The sequence below is a fragment of the Coregonus clupeaformis genome, chromosome 27 (genome assembly GCF_020615455.1).
Source record: "Coregonus clupeaformis isolate EN_2021a chromosome 27, ASM2061545v1, whole genome shotgun sequence".
In the NCBI taxonomy this organism is placed as follows: domain Eukaryota; kingdom Metazoa; phylum Chordata; class Actinopteri; order Salmoniformes; family Salmonidae; genus Coregonus; species Coregonus clupeaformis.
In genome coordinates this window covers 1,575,655-1,597,615 of record NC_059218.1, presented here as the reverse complement: position 1 = coordinate 1,597,615, position 21,961 = coordinate 1,575,655, and the positions used below count along the sequence as shown (strand labels likewise).

Here is a 21,961-nt window from a genome sequence, read left to right as displayed (position 1 = left end):
ATTACTTGGACTAAGAAAATACACTTTATGACACTGTCAAGAAGCATTATAACCATCATAATCATATAAGCCCGATAGGCCTATCACATACATGCCCTTATATCAGTCATCAGTCAAAAAGAGGGTGTCTTGTCCTGCTCCTGAAAGCAGAGTTATGACCATATTATAACAGGTTATGACAAGTTATGTCAGCTGTTATGACATATTACAACATGGTTATGACCGTGTCATAACGTGTTATGACACTGGGTGTCAAGTAAAGTGTAACCGAAAGTTGATATAAAATACTGTAAAGGTAAGACATGCCTCATATGTATTAAAACGTTCAGGTTTCAAACAGTATATGTTTTTAAAATGCATTCTGCCTCCAGCTCATTGCAAAGTGGTGTGTGACACGCTGATGAAGCCTGCCTTCCGTTGCCTATTGCCGCGATTATGTGCTAGTCGGCACTAGGAAACTCTGTAATGTTCGACTTGCTAGCTAACTGGTTGTAGTTATACACGTGCCATGTTCAACCAGTTATCAAGTCGAAAATGTCAGAGTTCCGACTAGCACGTATTTGCTGTTTGAGACGCTGTAGCCGCAGCTCTCGCGCTCTGACAGATTTTCCGCTCAAAGGCTCTGGATCTGTATGCTGTACGCGTGTGATAAATAAGATACATTTACATTACATTACATTTTAGTCATTTAGCAGACGCTCTTATCCAGAGCGACTTACAGTTAGTGAATACATATTTTTTTTATACTGGCCCCCCGTGGGAATCGAACCCACAACCCTGGCATTGCAAACGCCATGCTCTATCAACTGAGCTACATCCCTGCCGGCCATTCCCTCCCCTACCCTGGACCAATTGTGCGCCACCCATGAGTCTCCCGGTCGCGGCCGGCTGCGACAGAGCCTGGATTCGAACCAGGATCTCTAGTGGCACAGTTAGCACTGCTAGTGCCTTAGACCACTGCACCACTCAGGAGTACATAACGAATATACTGTACACACGCACCAATTTAACTATATACAAAACAGACAACCATGCCATTTGCCTACCAACCCTCTTTCTACCTACAAACAGACAACCATGCCATTTGCCTACCAACCCTCTTTCTACCTACAAACAGACAACCATGCCATTTGCCTACCAACCCTCTTTCTACCTACAAACAGACAACCATGCCATTTGCCTAACAACCCTCCTTCTACCTACAAACAGACAACAATGCTATTTGCCTACCAATCCTCTGCCTACACAGGAACAGAAAATACACACGGAAACGGATTGAGCTCATACAGCAACACCAGGAAGTGCTGACTGTAACTGTGTCAGGGTTACACCCAAAGTGTTGTCCAGCACACACACACACACACACACATACGTGTAAACATACTAACCGTTTTCATCTTTGAAAAGATGTAGTGAAGAGCATATGGACGGGCTGCCACTCCATCTACTGCACTTTTAGTGGACATTATTAAGTGCACTCTTGTTTACATGCACGTGCATGCGAGCATACACACACATATTAAAGTCTCACACAGATCAATTAGATGGTAATAGGGTTCTATAGAATACCAATGCAGTAACACATTATTTACTTCACATTATTTAAAATAAAGTAAACTACAGCTCTGAGATGGATTTATGCTTCAACAAACAGGCTCCGTTTTAAATGATTAGACAGCAGTGCTTTTATACCATGTTAGGTGACATTAGACATTAGGGCAATTCCACAGTAACAGAATGAAGCTTAGACTCAGATTGTTCACTTTAAAAGTATGCCAAACAAAAAACATTGATTGCAAAGTTAAACACACCATACAACTCTTTGCACAAGGACTAATGAAAATTGTACAAAGACACATTTACTCGAAGAACAGTGCAGATGTAAAGTTTGGTAACAGAATAAGGGTAAAATCTCCCTCCGTTTTTTTTGTGACCACATTTTTTCAAATACACTTAAATATCTACCCCAAATTAAGATTCAAATATTTCTGCAGAAAGAATGGGGTGTCAGCTATGATATTACACCTTGAGTTTGAACAAATCTATTTTGGTTATTGAACTACAGTAAGTGAAGTGGATTAACACCCGGTAACAGAATGATGGTAACAGAATGACATCATGTGTCCCTGATCTGCACTATACATAAACACATAATTATGAATGCCATTTTCTTCATGGTGATGTATCCTGAATAGGTACATAAAGGTAGGAAATTGTAATATCCTCCTTTGCATGTTTGGGTATTATTCTACACACTGGCTATTATTCTAATGAGCAGGTGACCCAAATGTGGTTTGTGACTATTATGAATTCCTATTTTAGCCAATTCAGTTGCAGTCATTCAGTTACAGATTTTTTGGTCATTCTGTTACTGATTTCATAACAGAATGATGTGTTTTAATCACTTAATAAATCATAAACCAAATTGTTATTAGTAAAAACACTATAACTAATTGGTAGGTCTACCTTTCCTGGTTACTTCTGTGAACTTTAATTATCTTCCTTCCTCATGAGGGAGAGAAATTAGAAAATATCTTAAAGATATGTGGGTTTTTGGTAACAGAATGACAACACTAGGCAATACTTCTTAAACTTACAGAAGGCAAATCATTTCTGCAAAACAAAATAAACAGCCCTTTTTCAGGACCCTGTCTTTCAAAGATAATTTGTAAAAATCCAAATAACTTCACAGATCTTCATTGTAAAGGGTTTAAACACTGTTTCCCATGCTTGTTCAATGAACCATAAACAATTAATGAACATGCACCTGTGGAACGGTCGTTAAGACACTAACAGCTTACAGACAGTAGGCAATTAAGGTCACAGTTATGAAAACTTAGGACACTAAAGAGGCCTTTCTACTGACTCTGAAAAACACCAAAAGAAAGATGCCCAGGGTCCCTGCTCATCTGCGTGAACGTGCCTTAGGCATGCTGCAAGGAGGCATGAGGACTGCAGATATGGCCAGGGCAATAAATTGCAATGTCCGTACTGTGAGACGCCTAAGACAGCGCTACAGGGAGATATGACAGACAGCTGATCGTCCTCGCAGTGGCAAACCAAGTGTAACAACACCTGCACAGGATCGGTACATCCGAACATCACACCTGCGGGACAGGTACAGGATGGCAACAACAACTGCCCGAGTTACACCAGGAACGCACAATCCCTCCATCAGTGCTCAGACTGTCCGCAATAGGCGGACTGAGGCCTTGTAGGCCTGTTGTAAGGCAGGTCCTCACCAGACATCACCGGCAACAACGTCACCTATGGGCACAAACCCACTGTCGCTGGACCAGACAGGACTGGCAAAAAGTGCTCTTCAATGACGAGTCGCAGTTTTGTCTCACCAGGGGTGATGGTCGGATTCGCGTTAATCATCGAAGGAATGAGCGTTACACCGAGGTCTGTACTCTGGAGGGGGATCGATTTGGAGGTGGAGGGACCGTCATGGTCTGGGGCGGTGTGTCACAGCATCATCGGACTGAGCTTGTTGTCATTGCAGGCAATCTCAACGCTGCGCGTTACAGGGAAGACATCCTCCTCCCTCATGTGGTACCCTTCCTGCAGGCTCATCCTGACCCTCCAGCATGACAATGCCACCAGCCATACTGCTCGTTCTGTGCGTGATTTCCTGCATGTCAGTGTTCTGCCATGGCCAGCGAAGAGCCCGGATCTCAATCCCATTGAGCACGTCTGGGACCTGTTGGATCGGAGTCCAACAAGTCTGGTTCATCCTTGGGAGCAATTTCCAAACGCCTGAAGGTACCACGTTCATCTGTACAAACAATAGTACGCAAGTATAAACACCATGGGACCACGCAGCCGTCTACAATTGTTTTTCTGAGGCCTTGGCTGATTTCTTTTGATTTTCCCATGATGTCAAGCAAAGAGGCATAGAGTTTGAAAGTAGGCCTTGAAATACATCCACAGGTACACCTCCAATTGACTCAAATGATGTCAATTAGCCTATCAGAAGCTTCTAAAGCCATGACATCATTTTCTGGAATTTTCCAAGCTGTTTAAAGGCACAGTCAACTTAGTGTATGTAAACTTCTGACCCACTAGAATTGTGATACAGTGAATTATAAGTGAAATAATCTGTCTGTAAACAATTGTTGAAAAAATTACTTGTGTCTTGCACAAAGTAGGTGTCCTAACTGACTTGCCAAAACTATAGTTTGTTAAAAAGAAATTTGTGGAGTGGTTGAAAAACAAGTTTTAATGACTCCAACCTACAGTGGGGAAAAACATATTTAGTCAGCCACCAATTGTGCAAGTTCTCCCACTTAAAAAGATGAGAGAGGCCTGTAATTTTCATCATAGGTACACATCAACTATGACAGACAAAATGAGAAAAAAAATCCAGAAAATCACATTGTAGGATTTTTAATGAATTTATTTGCAAATTATGGTGGAAAATAAGTATTTGGTCAATAACAAAAGTTTCTCAATGCTTTGTTATATACCCTTTGTTGGCAATGACACAGGTCAAACGTTTTCTGTAAGTCTTCACAAGGTTTTCATACACTGTTGCTGGTATTTTGGCCCATTCCTCCATGCAGATCTCCTCTAGAGCAGTGATGTTTTGGGGCTGTCGCTGGGCAACACGGACTTTCAACTCCCTCCAAAGATTTTCTATGGGGTTGAGATCTGGAGACTGGCTAGGCCACTCCAGGACCTTGATATGCTTCTTACGAAGCCACTCCTTCGTTGCCCGGGCGGTGTGTTTGGGATCATTGTCATGCTGAAAGACCCAGCCACGTTTCATCTTCAATGCCCTTGCTGATGGAGGGAGGTTTTCACTCAAAATCTCACGATACATGGCCCCATTCATTCTTTCCTTTACACGGATCAGTCGTCCTGGTCCCTTTGCACAAAAACAGCCCCAAAGCATGATGTTTCCACCCCCATGCTTCACAGTAGGTATGGTGTTCTTTGGATGCAACTCAGCATTCTTTGTCCTCCAAACACGACAAGTTGAGTTTTTACCAAAAAGTTCTATTTTGGTTTCATCTGACCATATGACATTCTCCCAATCCTCTTCTGGATCATCCAAATGCACTCTAGCAAACTTCAGACGGGCCTGGACATGTACTGGCTTAAGCAGGGGGACACGTCTGGCACTGCAGGATTTGAGTCCCTGGCGGCGTAGTGTGTTACTGATGGTAGGCTTTGTTACTTTGGTCCCAGCTCTCTGCAGGTCATTCACTAGGTCCCCCCCGTGTGGTTCTGGGATTTTTGCTCACCGTTCTTGTGATCATTTTGACCCCACGGGGTGAGATCTTGCGTGGAGCCCCAGATCGAGGGAGATTATCAATGGTCTTGTATGTCTTCCATTTCCTAATAATTGCTCCCACAGTTGATTTCTTCAAACCAAGCTGCTTACCTATTGCAGATTCAGTCTTCCCAGCCTGGTGCAGGTCTACAATTTTGTTTCTGGTGTCCTTTGACAGCTCTTTGGTCTTGGCCATAGTGGAGTTTGGAGTGTGACTGTTTGAGGTTGTGGACAGGTGTCTTTTATACTGATAACAAGTTCAAACAGGTGCCATTAATACAGGTAACTTGTGGAGGACAGAGGAGCCTCTTAAAGAAGAACTTACAGGTCTGTGAGAGCCAGAAATCTTGCTTGTTTGTAGGTGACTAAATACTTATTTTCCACCATAATTTGCAAATAAATTCATTAAAAATCCTACAATGTGATTTTCAGGAAAAAAAATTCTCAATTTGTCTGTCATAGTTCACGTGTACGTATGATGAAAATTACAGGCCTCTCTCATCTTTTTAAGTGGAAGAACTTGCACAATTGGTGGCTGACTAAATACTTTTTTCCCCCACTGTATATCGAAATCTGACTTTAGTAACCACATTGTGGGCCTGTTCCAATACATAAATCATGATGGATTTGACGAATATCCACTTTGTTAGATACAATTTGTTGAATGTGCGCCAATCCGGTGTCCTTCTTCTATCCCCCAGGGTCTGAGTTTCATTGACCTCTTTACAGCATCTGTGTCAGTTGAGTTGAATCAACAAATCACAGCACATATTGATGGGCACACTTCCTGCTTTTACTTCCTGCTTTTACTTCCTGCTTTGCTCTTTTTGGTACACTCGCAATGGCCGCCAGTCCACCGATTATGCCATCATTGACTTGAATGGGGAAGCCCATTTCAAGCTATTTCAATGGCAACACATGTAGTCCCCCCAAAAATTGCTATTCGAACAGTTATTATGGAGACTGCGGTCATAGCCCTATTAGTTGGCAGGGGTCTTTATTTCAACATTATTGTATTTGGATGTATTTCTAATACCTTTTAAGACCTTTTCTAAGTCCCCTTTTCCATCTGTTTGACCAGAAATCAAAGAATTAGCTGATTCCTTATTTTTAGGATGGAACATTTTAGAAAAAAGTTATATAGGACTATTAATTTCAACAACAAAATTATAGACTCTTAGCTTTCATTTTACACCAAATCTTATGTGGTCCTATGAAATTCACATGGGGCTTTTTACATAGAAATGCCCAGTAGGCCTAATCTTCTGTCCTCATAGTTCTCCAAAGGAAGAACTGGGAACTCAGGTTACATTCTTACAGTGAAAAAAGCAACACTTATGTCAAATGAGACCAATTGGATTCTTGTCTAAACTGCTCAATGACACGTCTGCAATAAATTATCCCTCCTCTGTCAAGGTCATAACTGAATAAGATGTTTGGAAATACAGTGCATTCAGAAAAGTATTCAGACCCCTTGACTTTTTCCAGTTACAGTCTTATTCTAAAATGGATTCAATGTATTTATTTTTTCCTCATCAATTTACACGCAATACCCCATAATGACAAAGCAAAAACATGTTTTTAGAATTTTTTGCAAATTTATTATGAAATAGACAACTGATATATCACATTTACATAAGTATTCAGACCCTTTACTCAGTACTTTGTTGAAGCACCTTTGGCAGCGATTACAGCCTCAAGTCTTCTTGGGTATGACGCTACAAGTTTGGCACACCTGTATTTGGGGAGTTTCCCCCATTCTTCTCTGCAGATCCTCTTAAGCTCTGTCAGGTTGGATGGGGAGCGTCATTGTACAGCTATTTTCAGTTCTCCGCAGCGATGTTCGATCGGGTTCAAATCCGGGCTATGGCTGGGCCACTCAAGGACAATCAGAGACTTGTCCCGAAGCCACTCCTGGGTTATCTTGGCTGTGTGCTTAGGGTCGTTGTCCTGTTGGAAGGTGAACCTTCACCCCAGTCTGAGGTCCTGAGCGCTCTAGAGCAGGTTTTCATCAAGGATCTCTCTGTACTTTGCTCCGTTCATCTTTCCCTCGATCCTGACTAGTCTCCCAGTCCCTGCTGCTAAAAAACATCCCCACAGCAAGAAGCTGCCTCCACCATGCTTCGCCATAGGGATGGTGTCAGGTTTCCTCCAGACGTGACACTGGGCATTCAGGCCAAAGAGTTCAATCTTGGTTTCATCAGACCAGAGAATCTTATTTCTCATGGTCTGAGAGTCTTTAGGTGCCTTTTGGCTAACTCCAAGTGGGCTGTCATGTGCCTTTTACTGAGGAGTGGCTTCCGTCTGGCCACTCTACCATAAAGGCCTGATTGGTTGAGTGCTGCAGAGATGGTTGTCCTTCTGGAAGGTTCTCCCATCTCCACAGAGGAACTCTGGAGCTCTGTCAGATTGACCATCGGGTTCTTGGTCACCTCCCTGACCAAGGCCCTTCTCCCCCAATTGCTCAGTTTGGCCGGGCACCAGCTCTAGGAAGAGTCTTGGTGGTTCCAAACTTCAATGCTGCAGACATTTTTTGTTACCCTTCCCCAAATCTGTGCCTCGACACAATCCTGTCTCGGAGCTCTACGCACAATTCCTCTGACCTCATGGCTTGGGACCTTTAATAGACAGGTGTGTGCCTTTCCAAATCATGTCCAATCAATTGAATATACCACAGGTGGACTCCAATCAAGTTGTAGAAACAGCTCAAGGATAATCAATGGAAACAGGATGCACCTGAGCTCAATTTTGAGTCTCAATTTTGAGTCTCATAGCAAAGGGTCTGAATACTTATGTCAATTACAAAAAAACAGTTTTCACTTTGTCATTATGGGTTATTGTGTGTAGATTGATGAGGAAAACATTTAATTTAATATATTTTAGAGTAAGGCTGTAACGTAACAAAATGTCGAAAAAGTGAAGGGGTCTGAATACTTTCCAAATGCATTGTACATTGGCAGAGGAGAGATAATTTATTTAGTGTGTGTAGTAGAACAACAATGCAGATACACAATGCTTGATTTTGGTCGCAAATTACGTGCCGTGACTTCTTCTACCAAGTTTGCAGGTTTTCATAATTAAAAGCAGAACACAGAACAGCCACGTGAGTTGTTTTGGTCCATGTACCTGCCTCACTTTCTTACTCCGCACATCAAGTAGTTTGGTTAGAGGGCCTCTTACACACGCGTGCAAACACACACACACTATGCAGACGCATGCACGCAAACACACACACACATATGTACAAACACACACACTCTATGCGGACGCTAGTGGTGCACGGGTCAGCTGTTTGTTCACCCACACCCGCCTGCAATTGCTAATAACCCATCCGCAACTATCAGCTTTTATGATGCTGATAAAGATAGCACCTCTACAGACAGTAACTGCGCATTCGCATTCTCTCAAGATGCTGAAAGATATCAATAATATTTCTCCACTCCTGTTCCCAAGTAAAAATGTAGCCTACATTTGGTGTATAATTTTACTGCAAGAAATGCTTAATTCTGAAAGGCGTAAATATTAAGGCTATATGAGAGGTTATAGACCTACAGTCAGTGTCCAGATTTCAGTTTCCATTTAACCCATCTGAACAGTAGGCTACAGTTCCCTTGACGTGCCATAGACCTATTTGAAGTCCCTGTCTTGTGACTGTTGAATTTGTATAGCGCCTCAATCATCACACATAACACAGCGGCACTGCTATAATCATCCTGTTTACCACTTCACCAAATCTTTCCCAAACACTTTTCTGGCCCTCCTTCTCTTTATTTTCAACTCTCCATTTCGCAGCTTTTCTCATATTGAATTAAACTCCAGCATTGTCCTTTTTGCCTCTGTGGATCGACTTTAAATTGTTCTGCCCTTTCCCAAAAGCATGTGGTGATTGGCATGTAGGCTATTTGTGTGCGTACATTTATAGGCCCTAAAGCTTAGGCTTACGCACTAAAATAATGAAAGGAAAACCTCAATGTAGCCTCAATGTATTGTTTTCTCTTTATTCAACCCGCCTGCCACACACCCGCCCTTCAGCCACACAATATTTAATGACCCTAAACCCACCCGCTTCACGGATATAACCGCAGGGACTGGGGTTATGGGTCAACCCATGCATCACTAGGGGACACACGCACGCACGCATACACACACATACACACACGTACAAACGCACACACACACACATTTATTGGCATGCAGGGCAGAGACTGTGGGAAGTGTGGGGCAAGAATTCTCGCAATTTCTTAAAATCTAAAACAGAAAAACAGGCTCTCAGTATAAGTGCCCCTTAGCCATAGATCTAGGATCAGCTTTCCCTCTCTAAATCCTAACCTTAACCATCAGGGTGTAAAAAGCTAACTTGACCTTAGATCAGTGTCTAGCGGCAACTTCATCCTACTGCAAGGAAACAGTTGGGAACACAAACACATAGCCTCTGTCCCAAATGGCACCATATTCCCTACATAGTGCACTACCTTTGACCAGAGCCCTATTGGCAGCCAAAGGCTCCCTGTTGTAACATGATAACACCTGCTGAAGACTCCACCCCTATTTCCCTATTTTTCCTTTTCCAAGAATGTGAAAGGTCGGCCCCAGAACAGGCTCAGACAGGTAATCTGCTGAAAAATGTCCCTGCGGTACGGGAATATTGTACGCTCTCTGTCGTCCTCTCTCCGAAACACACATCAATACACACACCTCTTTTACTCACTCCTTTTCTCTTACTCACTCCTTTTCTCCATAATCACTCCCCCTTCACTATTTCTCTTTCTATTACTCGTTCTGTCCCTCTCTACACAATCTCTCTCTCTCCATAATCCCTCTCTTCTTCCTTCCCTCTCTCCAGCATGATGCAAGACCTGTCTAGAATAGAATAAAAACATGTAGGATTATATATCTAGATCCGGAATTCCAACACGCTGTAGTGTGTGGATGTAATGGGTATGACTCATGACCCATGGGGCGGCGCACAATTGGCCTAGCGTTGTCCAGGGTATGGGAGGGAATGGCCGGCAGGGATGTAGCTCAGTTGGTAGAGCATGGCGTTTGCAACGCCAGGGTTGTGGGTTCGATTCCCACGGGGGGCCAGTATGAAAAAAAAATATATAATAATATTGTATTTACTCACTAACTGTAAGTAGCTCTGGATAAGAGCGTCTGCTAAATGACTAAAATGTAAATGTAATGTAAATGGCTCAGTCTGCAAAAACACATTTGGTCAAATGAGACTCTCTTTGTGTCACGATCGTCTGAGGAAACGGACCAATACGCAGCGCGTGGAGTGAACATGATGACTTTATTTAAATAAAAGCAACCACGAAAACAACAAACAAATGACGAATGTGAAGTCCTACGGTACACTGACCAAAAGGAACAAAAACCCACAAACCCAACAAGCAAACATACAGATTAAATATGGCTCCCAATCAGAGATAACGAGCCGACAGCTGACACTCGTTACCTCCGATTGGGAGTCTTAGACCAAACCTAGAAATGAACCCAACAGAAAGGCAAACCTAGAAATACACACAACAGAACTACCAACATCGAAATACACCCAAATACCCAACAAAACAAAATACACCCTGGCTCAAATATCAAAGTCCATGGAGCCAGAGTGTCACAGTACCCCCTCCTAAAGGTGCGCACTCCGGGCGCACCAGCATACAGTCTAGGGGAGGGTCTGGGTGGGCGTCTGTCCATGGTGGCGGCTCTGGCCCAGGTCGTGGTCCCCACCCCACCTTAGTCACTATCCGCTTCCGTAGCCCCCTCCACATGACCACCCCCAACTAACCCCCACTGGATTAAGGGGCGGCACCGGACTAAGGGGCAGCACCGGACTAAGGGACAGTACCTGACTAAGGGGCTCTGGCGGATCCTGGCTGGACGGCTCTGGCTGATCCTGTCTGGCGGAAGGCTCTGGCTGATCCTGTCTGGCGGAAGGCTCTGGCTGATCCTGTCTGGCGGAAGGCTCTGGCTGATCCTGTCTGGCGGAAGGCTCTGGCTGATCCTGTCTGGCGGAAGGCTCTGGCTGATCCTGTCTGGCGGAAGGCTCTGGCTGATCCTGTCTGGCGGAGAGCTCTAGCGGCTCCGGTCTGGCGGACGGCTCTGAAGGCTCATGGCAGACGGGCGGCTTTGCAGGCTCAGTACAGACGGGCAGTTCCTGCGGCGCTTGGCAGACGGACAGTTCAGACGGCGTTGGGCAGACGGACAGTTCAGACGGCGTTGGGCAGACGGACAGTTCAGGCCCCGTTGGGCAGACGGCAGACTCTGGCCGTCTGAGGCGCATCGTAGGCCTGGTGCGTGGTGCCGGAACAGGAGGTACCGGGCTGAGGACACGCATCTCAGGGCTAGTGCGGAGAGAAGCAACAGGGCTTGCTGGACCCTGGGAACGCACATAACGCCTAGTGCGGAGAGCCGGAACAGGGCATGCTGGACCCTGGGGACTCACATAACGCCTAGTGCGGAGAGCCGGAACAGGGCATGCTGGACCCTGGGGACTCACATAACGCCTAGTGCGGGGAGCCGGAACAGGGCATGCTGGACCCTGGGGACTCACATAACGCCTAGTGCGGAGAGCCGGAACAGGGCATGCTGGACCCTGGGGACTCACATAACGCCTAGTGCGGGGAGCCGGAACAGGGCATGCTGGACCCTGGGGACTCACATAACGCCTAGTGCGGAGAGCAGCAACAGGACGCACAGGACTCGGGGAACACACAGGAGGCTTGGTGCGTGGTGTATGCACTGGTGGTAAAAGGCTGGAGACACGCACCATAGAGCCAGTGCGTGGAGGAGACACAGGGCTCTGAAGACGCACTGGAAACCTGGTGCGTGGTGTAGGTACTGGTGGTACTGGGCTGGAGCGAGGAGGTGGTACCGAAATACCCGGACCGTGCAGGCGTACTGGCTCCCTTGAGCACTGAGCCTGCCCAACCTTCCCTGGGTTGATGCTCCCCGTCGCCCGACCAGTACGGGGAGGTGTAATAACCCGCACCGGCCTATGTGGGCGAACCGGGAACACCATGCGCAAGGCTGGTGCCATGTACGCCGGCCCGAGGAGACGCACTGGTGACCAGCTGCGTGGGACCGGCTTCATGACATCCGGCTCAACACTCAATCTGGCCCGGCCGATACGTGGAGCTGGACTGTACCGAACCGGGCTATGCCTGCGTACAGGAGACACCATGCGCTCAACTGCGTAACACGGTGTCTGCCCGTACTCTCGCTCTCCACGGTCAGTCCAGGGAGTAGGCGCAGGTCTCCTACCTGACTTCGCCACACTCCTCTTAGCCCCCCCAAGAAATTCTTGGGTAGTACCCACAGGCTTCCAGTCTTGCCTCCGTGCTGCCTCCTCATATCGCCGCCTTCGGCTTTAGCTGCCTCCAGCTCTTCACGAGGACGGCGATATTCTCCCGGTTGTGCCCAAGGCCCCTTACCATCCAGAATCTCCTCCCATGTCCATGAATCCTTTATGGGTGGATATAAATCCTGTGTAGGTGGATCCTGTTGCCGCTTGACACGCCGCTTGGTCCTTTTATGGTGGGTTTTTCTGTCACGGTCGTCAATGAGCGAAGGAGACCAAAACGCAGCGCGTTGAACGAACATGACTTTATTAGAGAAAAGTACACGAACGACAAAAACAATAAACCAAGACGACTAGTGAAGTCCACAGTTATAAATACTGTACAGGAACAAAAACCCACAAAACCCAGGTGAAACCACACAGTATAAATATGGCTCCCAATCAGAGATAACGAGCCGACAGCTGACACTCGTTACCTCCAATTGGGAGTCATATGACTAATCAACAACAAAACCAAACATAGAAATGAACAACTAGATCCAACATAGAAATACACCCTAAATGAAAATAACAACCCTGGCTCAACAATGAGAGTCCCTGGAGCCAGAGTGTCACACTTTGTCCCTCTCTCATCATAAACATCTCTCTCTCTCTCTCCCCTTCTCACTCTGTTCCTCTATCCATAAACTCTCTCTTTCTCCTGCTGCTCTCTCTCTCCCTTCCATCGCAATACTTTCTGGCAAACAGTTGTGTATTTCTGTAATGAATACAAAAACACAATCATACTTGGGAAATCAAGCTGGCTGTTCTGCACAAGGCAAATGAAATTGAAAATACCCACTGGGCACAAACTGGTTGAATCAACGTTGTTTCAACATAATTTGTCACTGTTTTGTGATGTGAAATTTATATGGAAAATACATTTGATTTGAAAAAACTGTTGTTTTGAGGGTGAAATTTCATCCACAGGATTATGTCATCATGGTTACCAAATTTCAAAACCTTGTATAAAATATGTTGAATTTGTACGTAGAACAACGTCAGATCTTCAATGTTATATCCACTATCATAAAACAAATAATATAGGCTGGGCAGCACCTCCTACTGGATAATTGATCTATCTACAGCTACCCTTTGGTCTCCAGGGTTTTATTTACCAAGCCCTGCTTAGCTATGATATTTGTCACAGACTACCAATGTGCTATCGTAAGAATGATTGTTGAGAGATCTCCACTTAAAAACTAAATAGATTCACTGTTGCTATCAACGTCATTCCACTCATATATCATCAATGATGCTATTAAGACCTATATAGCATTTTCAAAGTCATCAACAGCTATTGTTTCAATTCAACCCAGGATTCAACAAAGAATAGACAATGCATAGGCCTAGAGTCTCAAGCTCTGGAGGATTTAATATGTAATGATAGCATAGCCTGGGCCAAGGAGGCCACTAAGCACATTCGCTTCATGGAAGACTGATCAAGACTGTCAAGTTCTACTGTGCGTCCTTTCTTTTCTGAATTATTTTCTTCCCTAAGAGTTTATTGAAATGTCGGCCATTTTGTCATTGCTAAATAGGATGAGGTTTTAGTTTTACTGTTCATGAGAGTGGTACAAGTAGAGAGAAGCAATGGTTAAATTTTTTTTATAAAAACGATTTATTATGCTCATTTAGCTGTGCCTCACAAGTAATACAACACATTATATATTACTAGTGTGATCATATACCTACATATTTTAAATATAATTTCAAAATGGTCTAGGAAGAACAACATTGGCAGGGCAATTCAAGCATAGCCAATATGAAGTGATAATGTGACGAGGTGTGAAAGAAGTCCAGAGTTTAACCGTTTGCATAAATCAAACGCCCCAAGCGTCAAACGAAACTATACAAGGGAAAACATCCACCTTGGCAATAACACAGTGAAATGTAGACCAACTGAGCTACACGCTCTCACAACAAACAATCGTTCACAAAGACAAGGGGGCACAGAGGGAACACTTATACGCATACTAATTAGGGGAATGAGCACCAGGTGTGTGTGATTGACAAGACATGACAAGTGGAGTGATGAGAATGGGATCGGCAGTAGCTAGTACTCCGGTGACGACGAATGCCGAAGCCTGCCTGAACCAGGAGGGGGGGCAGCCTCGGCGGAAGTTGTGACAGTACCCCCCCGACGCGCGGCTCCAGCAGTGCATCGACCCCGGCATCGGGGACGGCCAGGAGGACGCCGAGCAGGGCGAGTCGGATGGCGACGGTGGAAATCCCTCAACAGGGAGGGATCGAGGATGTCCCACCTTGGGACCCAGCACCGTTCCTCCGGACCGTACCCCTCCCACTCCACGAGATACTGAAGGCCCCCCACCCGACGCCTCGAATCCAGGATGGAACAGACCGAGTACGCCGGGGCCCCCTCAATGTCCAGAGGAGGTGGAGGAACCTCCTGTCCCTCAGACTCCTGGAGCGGACCAGCTACCACCGGCCTGAGGAGAGACATATGAAACGAGGGGATAATAAGGTAATCAGGGGGGAGTAACAACCTGTATGTCACCTCGTTAATTCTCCTCAGGACTTTAAACGGCCCCACAAACCGCGGGCTCAGCTTCCGAGAAGGGCAGGCGGAGGGGCAGATTCCGGGTCGAGAGCCAGACGCGATCCCCCGGTACGAACACCGGGGCCTCCCTGCGGTGGCGGTCAGCGTTGGCCTTCTGACGACGCACGGCGCGCTGGAGGCGAACGTGGGCAGCGTCCCAAGTCTCCTCCGCGCGCCAAAACCAGTCATCCGCCACGGGAGCCTCGGTCTGGCTCTGGTGCCACGGTGCCAGGACCAGTTGGTAACCCAAAACACATTGGAAGGGTGTTAGGTTAGTGGAGGAGTGGCGGAGATAGTTCTGAGCATATTCTGCCCATGTCAGGAACACTGACCACTCCCCCGGCCGGTCCTGACAGTAGGTCCACAGGAACCTACCCACATCTTGATTCACCCTTTCCACCTGCCCATTGCTCTCGGGGTGAAAACCAGAGGTCAGGCTGATCGAGACCCCCAGACGTTCCATGAACGCCTTCCAGACTCTAGACGTGAACTGGGGACCTCGGTCGGACACTATATCCTCTGGTACCCCGTAGTGCCGGAAGACGTGAGTAAACAGAGCCTCCGCAGTTTGTAGGGCCGTGGGGAGACCGGGCAGAGGAAGGAGGCGGCAGGACTTTGAAAAGCGGTCCACAACGACCAGGATAGTGGTGTTACCTTGGGAGAGGGGAAGATCAGTGAGAAAATCAATACTCAGGTGAGACCATGGTCGTTGTGGAACTGGTAAAGGTTGTAGCTTACCCGCTGGGAGGTGCCTAGGTGCCTTACTCTGGGCGCACACTGAGCATGAGGAAACATACACCCTCACGTCCCTAGCCAAGGTAGGCCACCAGTACTTCTCGGTCAGGCAGCGCATTGTACGACCGATACCTGGATGACCAGAGGAGGGTGACGTGTGTGCCCAGTAGATCAGACGATCACGGATAAGCGCAGGCACGTACTGCAGCCCACCTGGACTCTGCGGTGGAGATGGATCTGTGCGTAATGGCTATGCTATATCTGCGTCCATCGCCCATACTACCGGCACCACAATGTATGAGGCCGGGAGTATGGGGGTATTGTCTCTGGGCCTCTCCTCTGTGTCATACAGCCGAGACAGTGCATCTGCCTTCACGTTCTTCATAGCTGGAATGTATGAGAGTGTGAAATCAAACCGGGTGAAGAAGAGGGCCCACCTGGCCTGGCGAGGATTCAGCCTCCTCGCTGCCCGAATGTACTCCAGGTTACGGTGGTCTGTCCAGACGAGGAAAGGGTGTTTCGCCCCTTCGAGCCAATGTCTCCATACCGTCAAAGCTCAGACAACAGCCAGCAGCTCCCGATCACCAATGCCGTAGTTCTGCTCCGCCGAGCTGAGCTTCTTAGAAAAGAAGGCACAGGGGCGGAGCTTGGGTGGCGTGCTCGAGCGTTGGGATAAGACAGCTCCTATCCCTACCTCGGACGCATCCACCTCCACTACGAACGGTAGTGATGGATCAGGTGAGCCAGTACCGGGGCTGAGGTGAACAGACCCCGCAATCTACTGAAGGCCAAATCAGCCTCAGCAGACCAGCGGAGCCGGGACGGCCCACCCTTCAACAAGGAGGTAATGGGAGCTGCGATCTTGCCAAAGCCCCGAATAAACCTTTGATAGTAGTTGGCAAAGCCAAGGAAGCGCTGCACCTCCTTTACCATGGTTGGAGTCGGCCAATTACGCACGGCTGCAATGCGGTCTCCCTCCATCTCCACACCTGTGGTGGTAATGCGATATCCGAGGAAGGAGATTGACTGCTGGAAAAACTCACACTTCTCTGCCTTGGCATAAAGATTATTTTCCAGCAGTCGGACCAGTACTTTGCGAACCAGGGACACATGCTCGGCGCGCGTAGCGGAATACACCAGGAGGTCATCGATGTAGACCACCACACCGCGACCAAGCATGTCCCGAAACACCTCGTTCACAAAGGACTGGAAAACGGATGGAGCACTCATCAAACCGTAGGGCATCACCAGGTATTCATAATGCCCTGAGGTTGTGCTGAAAGCTGTTTTCCACTCATCCCCTTCCCGAATACGCACCAGGTTGTAGGCACTCCTGAGGTCTAATTTGGTGAAAAAATGGGCCCCATGCATTGACTCAATCACTGAAGGAATGAGGGGAAGAGGATAACTAAATCGTACCGTCACATTATTCAGTGGTCGATAATCAATGCACGGGCGTAAACCGTCATCTTTCTTCTTCACAAAGAAGAAACTCGAGGAGGCAGGTGAAGTGGAGGGACGTATATACCCCTGGCGCAGGGACTCGGTGACGTATATTTCCATAGCCTCCGTTTCCGCATGCGACAGGGGATACACATGACTCCTGGGAGGTACAGCGTCTAATTTAGTCGCTTGCGTCTTGGAAAACGCGAGCGCCAGATCATGGTATTCGGGGGGAATGCGCACGGTGGGGGTACCGTCTGGACTTTCCACCGTGGTTGCACCAACGGAAACACCTAGACACCTACCTGGACACTCACGCGACCACCCCGTAACAACCCTCTGCGGCCATGAGAAATTGGAGTTGTGAAGGGCTAACCACGGGATACCCAAGACTACAGGGTAAGCAGGAGACTCAATAATCATAAAGGTGATCTGCTCAACATGCGTCTCCTGCGTAATCATGGTGACTGGTACCATAACTTCCTTAACCATCCCGGACCCTAATGGTCGACTATCAAGTGCTCTGATGGGGAGTGGAATGGTTGGGGGAAGCAATGAAATGCCTTGACGGTGTGCAAATGCCCTGTCCATAAAATTCCCAGCTGCGCCTGAATCGACTAGCACCTTACACTGGGAACCTACCAAGTGATCGGAAAAGGAGATAGATAAAGTACAGTGCGCCGCAAAGGGCTCTGAACACGTTTGTTACCTGGGGTGATGCGTGAATACCCTGCCTACCGCCTCCAGACCCAAAAGAACGTTGACTGCGACGTGAGGTGGATTGACCCTTCGTGACACCAAAGTGGCACTGTCGCTGTCCTCCTGTGCTCTCTCGACCGGCGGCTCCCCCTAGCTCCATCTGCTCGGGGTCAGAGTCGTCCGGAGTGGGAACGGGCAGACCCCAACCAGGACGTCCTCTGGCTGCTAGCAGATTGTCCAGCCGGATGGCCATGTCCACCAGTTGAGAAAACGATAGCATGGCATCCCGGCAGGCAAGCTCCCGTCAGACGTCCTCCCTTAGGTGGCACCAGAAATGGTCGATCAGGGCCCGCTCGTTCCACCCGGACCCCGCTGCCAGCGTCCGGAACTCCAGCGCGTAGTCCTGAGCGGTCCTCGTCCCCTGCCTCAGATGAACAAGTCGTTCGCCCGCCTCTCGACCCTCAGGCGGGTGATCAAAAACGTCCCGAAAGAGGCAAATAAACTCCCCGTAGTTCTCCAACGCGGTACCTCCCTCGTTCCACACCGCGTTGGCCCACTCCAGGGCTCTCCCACAAAGGCAAGAAACGAGGACGGATACCTTCTCCCGCTCCCGGGGCTCCGGCCTGATACTGGAGAAATACAACTCCAGTTGGAGTAGGAATCCCTTACATCGCGTTGCCGTCCCATCAAACGCTGGTGGCCGGGATATCTGGATCCCTCCAGAGGCTGGGGTGTAGGTGGCTGGATCCGGTTGACCAGCTGGTCTCGATAGATCAGATCCTCTCCTCTCCAGGCATTCTACCACCTGAAGAACCTGATCCATCGTTTCCCCCAAGCTGGCCAACATCGAGGAATGCTCCTGGACCCTTGCCACAACTCCAGGCATGCGGTCTGCTCCTGCTGACTCCATATCAGATGAGGTGAGTGATTCTGTGACGAGGTGTGAAAGAAGGAGTCAGGTGCAGGAGGTAAAATACCGAAGTCCAGAGTTGAATCAGTTTGCATAAATCAAACGCCCCAAGCGTCAAACGAAACTATACGAGGGAAAACATCCACCTTGGCAATAACACAGTGAAATGTAGCTCAACCGAGCTACACGCTCTCACAACAAACAATCACTCACAAGGACAAGGGGAACAGAGGGAACACTTATACACATACTAATTAGGGGAATGAGCACCAGGTGTGTGTGATTGACAAGACATGACAAGTGGAGTGATGAGAATGGGATCGGCAGTAGCTAGTACTCCGGTGACGACGAACGCCGAAGCCTGCCCGAACAAGGAGGGGGGGCAGCCTCAGCGGAAGTCCTGACAGATAATGTAATGGGCTTATAGCCTACTGCACAAACCTCATTTCTACAGAATGATTTTTAATTGGTTAATGTTGCATAGGCTTACGTTTTTTAAAGTCATGTTTAAAATAAATCTGAGTGGTAGATCTCGGCTTGCATTTTGACTCAGAAAGTGATCTTGACCTAGAAAAGGTTGGTGACCACAGAACTAGGGTGACCACATGTCCCGGTTTGTGCGGGACAGTCCCGTATTTTTGCCCTTTGTCCCACATCCCGCAAACAAACAATAACGTCCCGCTTTTTATCACCAACCCCATCACGCAGAGACTATATCCATCTCAATAAATGAGACAAAACAAAATATTGATTAAATCTTGGCTATAACTTGTCTTGAGCGAAATAGCCAAGGGGTCCCAAATGGTCGAGACTATCTATAGCCTATTCTTATTGCCAGATATGTTTTCCCCATCAGCCACTGCCTGTGCTTCTTCAACTGTTTTGTTTAAAATGTATTTAGAGGCTATATTTAGAGGCCTGTGAGCTAGGGCTCTCTTTTTAAGGGGAGGCCTATAATGAAAACATTTATAAAACACAAATAGAGTTCTAAAATTATTAGAATCTCAAATATAACATATATTTTGATTTGTTTAACACTTTTTTGGTTACTACATGATTCCATATGTGTTATTTCATAGTTTTGATGTCTTCACTATTATTATACAATGTGGAAAATAGTACAAATAAAGAAAAACCCTTTAATGAGTAGGTGTGTCCAAACCTTTGGCAGCTATCTGGCTCCATACTCTTAGATCATACTACTCCCTTCCCCACACAACAAACACACACACATTCCCCTTTTCAGAAACACTATGGTATTACATTGTCTTATCTCAGACCCATTTGGGCACCAATTGCCACAGTTGAGTCTTAAAGGAAATGAGATATTTTGTCTAATTATATATATATATATATATATATATATATATATATATATATATATATATATATATATATATATATATATATACTTCTATTACCCCCTCCCTTCCCATAACCCAGGGATTGTGTTTTTCTTATTTTATTAAATATCATCTGTCTTGTCAGTGTGTAAAGACACAAAACTGTAACCTGTAGTCAACAGGTCTGGTCAGGATGCAGGTATAGATTACAGCTGTCCTGCAGGTATTGTTTTGCAATGAATGTTTACTTAACCAAATGAACTGTTAAACAAATTATACTGTTCATATTTGTTTGGCGAGCATCCCAAGGTACTATTGTCTTTGGTTGTTAGCTAAAGGTAACTTCCTTTAATGATGCTGGTGCTGTTTTACACCATCATAGTAGTCTATTTTAGCAGCTTCAATGGAAATGATGGTTAGCCTACAAACCTAAATATAGGTAACAAAATATTATCCAGAGGAGTGTTAGAGCTATAATATATTGTAATGGGGTAGTACAGTACAAATCTGAATAGCCTATATCGCTAATATTGCTACTATAGCCCACATGATGTCTATAGGCTCCATGTACATGCTGCAAATAAATTACTCATGTAGGGCTAATAGAGAAAGGCTATAGTGGTCTCCCTGTTTCATTGATCCTTACCTGCAGGTCAGTTTTATCCAGCTGTGCCTCCTTCTCCCCTCCATCGCTGTCACTACCACTTGCTGAAGGGTCTGTAACCAGCCTCTCCAGGCACGAGGACCCCAGCGAAGAGCTCTTGTGGTGGGACTGCACCAACTGTACTAGCGTGGGCTTCGGGATTCCCGAGCCGCCAACGACACTCTGTGTTTCGTGCTGCATCGTTTCTTCGCCCGCCTGTCTGGAGCTGTGGCTGGTGTTCGGGTCCACTTTGCCGCAGAGGGGCGACTCCTGCAAGTCCAAACCCACCGGTGCGGAGAATAGGTCGGGCTGCGAGGAGGAGATCACCCGGTCCAAAACAGGGTGCTTTTTCTTCTTCCGAAACATCCACAATGATCCCCTCTCCTTTTTCTCATCTGGGTTTCTGGCGCTGAGTTTAGGGCTAAGGATGGGTTTGGCTCTCGCTTGAAATTGTTTCCACATTGTGTTTTGGTGGGACGAGGACGAGGAGGGTTCATCGTCGTTCTCTTCACTTCTCTCCATTCTCTCCTGCTCTTTCTCTCTCTGTGTGGTGCGCTGCTGCTTTCGAAACGATAAGTGTCACAGCCTGATGGACTGACGCGGCGCTCTGGAGACCAGCAGGTACTGCGCTTTAAGCAGTTTTCCCTTTGAAGTCTGACACTGCGATGTTGCTTAGATGCTCTCTGTTGTGTAGACCAATGGAGTGAGTGATAGTAGCCTAATTGCTTTACGCGGAAGTAGGCTGATTTGCAGTGAATGGTAGAATACTCTGCAAAGGGGGTGTTTCAAAACAAGCCTATTCAACAGCCAGCAGGATGCCAAAAGATTCCTGTCTGGACACTGCCAACATCAGGTAGACTACAAACTAATAGGCTTATCCATAATAAATGATCAAATGAATATTGCATAATGTGAGTAGCCTACCATCAAACTAGACATGGTGTTATTTTACACCAAGCTGGTTAAATAAACCAATTTAACCCAGGGGTGAAGGCACAAAAAATTAAA

The 21,961-nt window shown here is 46.8% G+C and overlaps 1 protein-coding gene across 2 annotated transcripts in view; it reads right to left on the bottom strand.

Annotated features, from left to right (window-relative positions):
* LOC121541521 (multiple C2 and transmembrane domain-containing protein 1) overlaps positions 1-21,565 on the bottom strand; it is a 50,204-nt gene extending 28,639 nt beyond the window's left edge. For both annotated transcript variants that reach the window (XM_041850588.1, XM_041850589.1), the window contains exon 1: positions 20,957-21,565. In XM_041850588.1, the coding sequence (XP_041706522.1) occupies positions 20,957-21,475 (519 nt within the window). In that variant the 5' untranslated portion in view covers positions 21,476-21,565. The remainder of the gene's footprint in view (positions 1-20,956) is intronic.
* Positions 21,566-21,961: the final 396 nt, after the last annotated feature.